Here is a 2,190-nt window from a genome sequence, read left to right as displayed (position 1 = left end):
GGAGACTATAACAAGGACTCGAAAAATTTGTTTTATATCCTCGGATAAATTGTAGTTTTTGCTTATAAAGTATCTTGAGCTGTCACAAATGTAATGGGCGTAAGGAAGTTAAGGGAATTAGCCAATGATAAAAAGAATATACTGCAAGGAAATCATTTCTGTATTTCTCTACCTGAAGACATATAAAACTTATGGAAATTTCCCAAATGCTTATAAGATTGAAGAATAAAAGTCTGAGGAAAATGAGGGCTTACTCAATTATATATTTCATATCTGCTATAACTGTTTCATTTGTGGGTGCTTACAGCAATTTAATCTACAACTTAGCTGTCGATATGGCAGAATATTGCCGTATAAGTTACTGCATAAAAGGCTTCGGAAATTATGACTTCTTAATTGATGCACCTTCGCTACAAACTGGTGACATTTCATTAGCTTGTCCAACATTAACTTTTTGCCAAGACAACAAAGATATTGAAATTGTTCAAATACTCAATCCTAATATTTCGAAAGCCGAAATTAGTGGAAGTGGATATGTAGCAATAAACCATGCTAAGAGACATATAATTGTTGTTTCTCGTGGGAGCTATACAATTCAGGATTGGGTTTCAGATTTTGAATTCGCTCTAGTACCATACAAACGTTGTTCGTTTTGTACTGTACACAAAGGTGTTTACATGGCAACAGAAGTGATTAAAAAACAGGCATGGGACACAATTAAAAATCTCTTGAACAAATATCCAGATTATGAACTTATTGCTACTGGACATTCCCTCGGAGGTGGACTTACCGCTCTTGTTGGTCTCGAAATGCAGCTTGACTTCAAAAAGCGTGTCACTGTTGTTTCACTCGCAGGTTTGAAAATTGGTAACAACCATCTTGCCGAATTTATAGATGAAACCTTCAACTCTTCTAAATACCTAGAATCTGTTAACGACAATGATGCTAATGGAACTCAATTTGGTGGGTTTTTAAGAGTTGTACACGAAGCTGATATAGTTCCACTTATTCCTCCTACCCCATTATATTCTCATGGGGGTATTGAGCTCTATATTAATAAAGTCAGACTCCCCCATCCTCAAGAGTCCACGGAGATAAAAGGTATGTACAAGTATGAACCATTGTCATCCCAACTTTTCAATATACTTAGTCAGAAATCACTACAAGAGACTTTAACTATATATGAGCATAACAACTACTTTATGTACATATATGGATGTAATTCAACAAGTGTTGCTGACTTTATTCCTGGTCCAAACCCACCAACTGATGGTAATATTACTGCTGCTGCGCTTCGAGCAACAATGATAAATCATCCTACAAGTTATTCTCGATCAACTTTGGTTGCTTCTGTCACAACTTATTGAGTACCTTACATAAAATACAAATATTATTTTTGAAATATTTTCTTAAGCACTCTCATCTTTAAATATAAATCACAAATTAGAATATTAGACAAAGTTGAATAGAGTTATTCATCTTCTCTGGTAAAAAAGAAATTAAACATTTTGGTCAATTATATTAATAAATAACAAAAAAAAGTGACTATCTGCTGCACTTGAAAATTGCGCATTCTTACCAGGTTCGCGCCCGTCTGGTGCAATGTCGCGGGTGCAATATCGTAATGTTTTCTTAAAATAGTAAAACTATGAGAAAGAGATAAAAAGAGTATTACGTCATCGAAAAGTTAGTGAAGCACACTTTCTCTGCAACTGCATATCAGGAACTAAATAGTTCATGGGTGTTAGGTCAGTAGGAAGATTGATTATTTCAATCTATCATTCGTTCATTTGCTGCTGAGCTTCTACCAAACTATTTTCAACCTCTCTGACGCTTGTTTTCTCGCTGCTAATTATTGCAAATACTATACCCTGCAATTAGTCGGAAGTGTGACAAACCCATACGAAAACTGAAATCGTGGTTTTTGATTACTTTTGAAAGCTCCATGACAGCCACGCATTGAAATCGCACATTAATCCTTATCTCCTACAAGAGAATATACAAAGTGTGCATTGCGATTTCTTCCCATTATGCCTTTATGACAGGCCGGTATGTAATTCCTAACCCAAAACACGGCTTATCGTATCTTTTCGGCAAATAGAGGGATATGTGGTAACAAGGTACATTCTCTATAATAGACCTCATTTGATAGCCACGCATTCCGTTTATAACCGAGGGGTTCAGAATAAG

General features: G+C 35.6%; 1 protein-coding gene across 1 annotated transcript; it reads left to right on the top strand.

Moving 5' to 3' along the window:
- Window positions 1-242: 242 nt before the first annotated feature.
- On the top strand, window positions 243-1,367 carry AC631_05828 (lipase family protein; the record flags this gene model as incomplete). Its single annotated transcript, XM_015614657.1, has 1 exon — window positions 243-1,367. One exon carries the CDS (start codon window positions 243-245, stop codon window positions 1,365-1,367), a length of 1,125 nt encoding a protein of 374 aa, XP_015464515.1.
- Between the last annotated feature and the right edge of the window lie 823 nt (window positions 1,368-2,190).

This window comes from Debaryomyces fabryi, assembly GCF_001447935.2.
Source record: "Debaryomyces fabryi strain CBS 789 chromosome Unknown contig00294, whole genome shotgun sequence".
Classification (NCBI taxonomy): Eukaryota; Fungi; Ascomycota; class Pichiomycetes; order Serinales; family Debaryomycetaceae; genus Debaryomyces; species Debaryomyces fabryi.
This window is presented reverse-complemented; position numbering and strand designations above follow the sequence as displayed.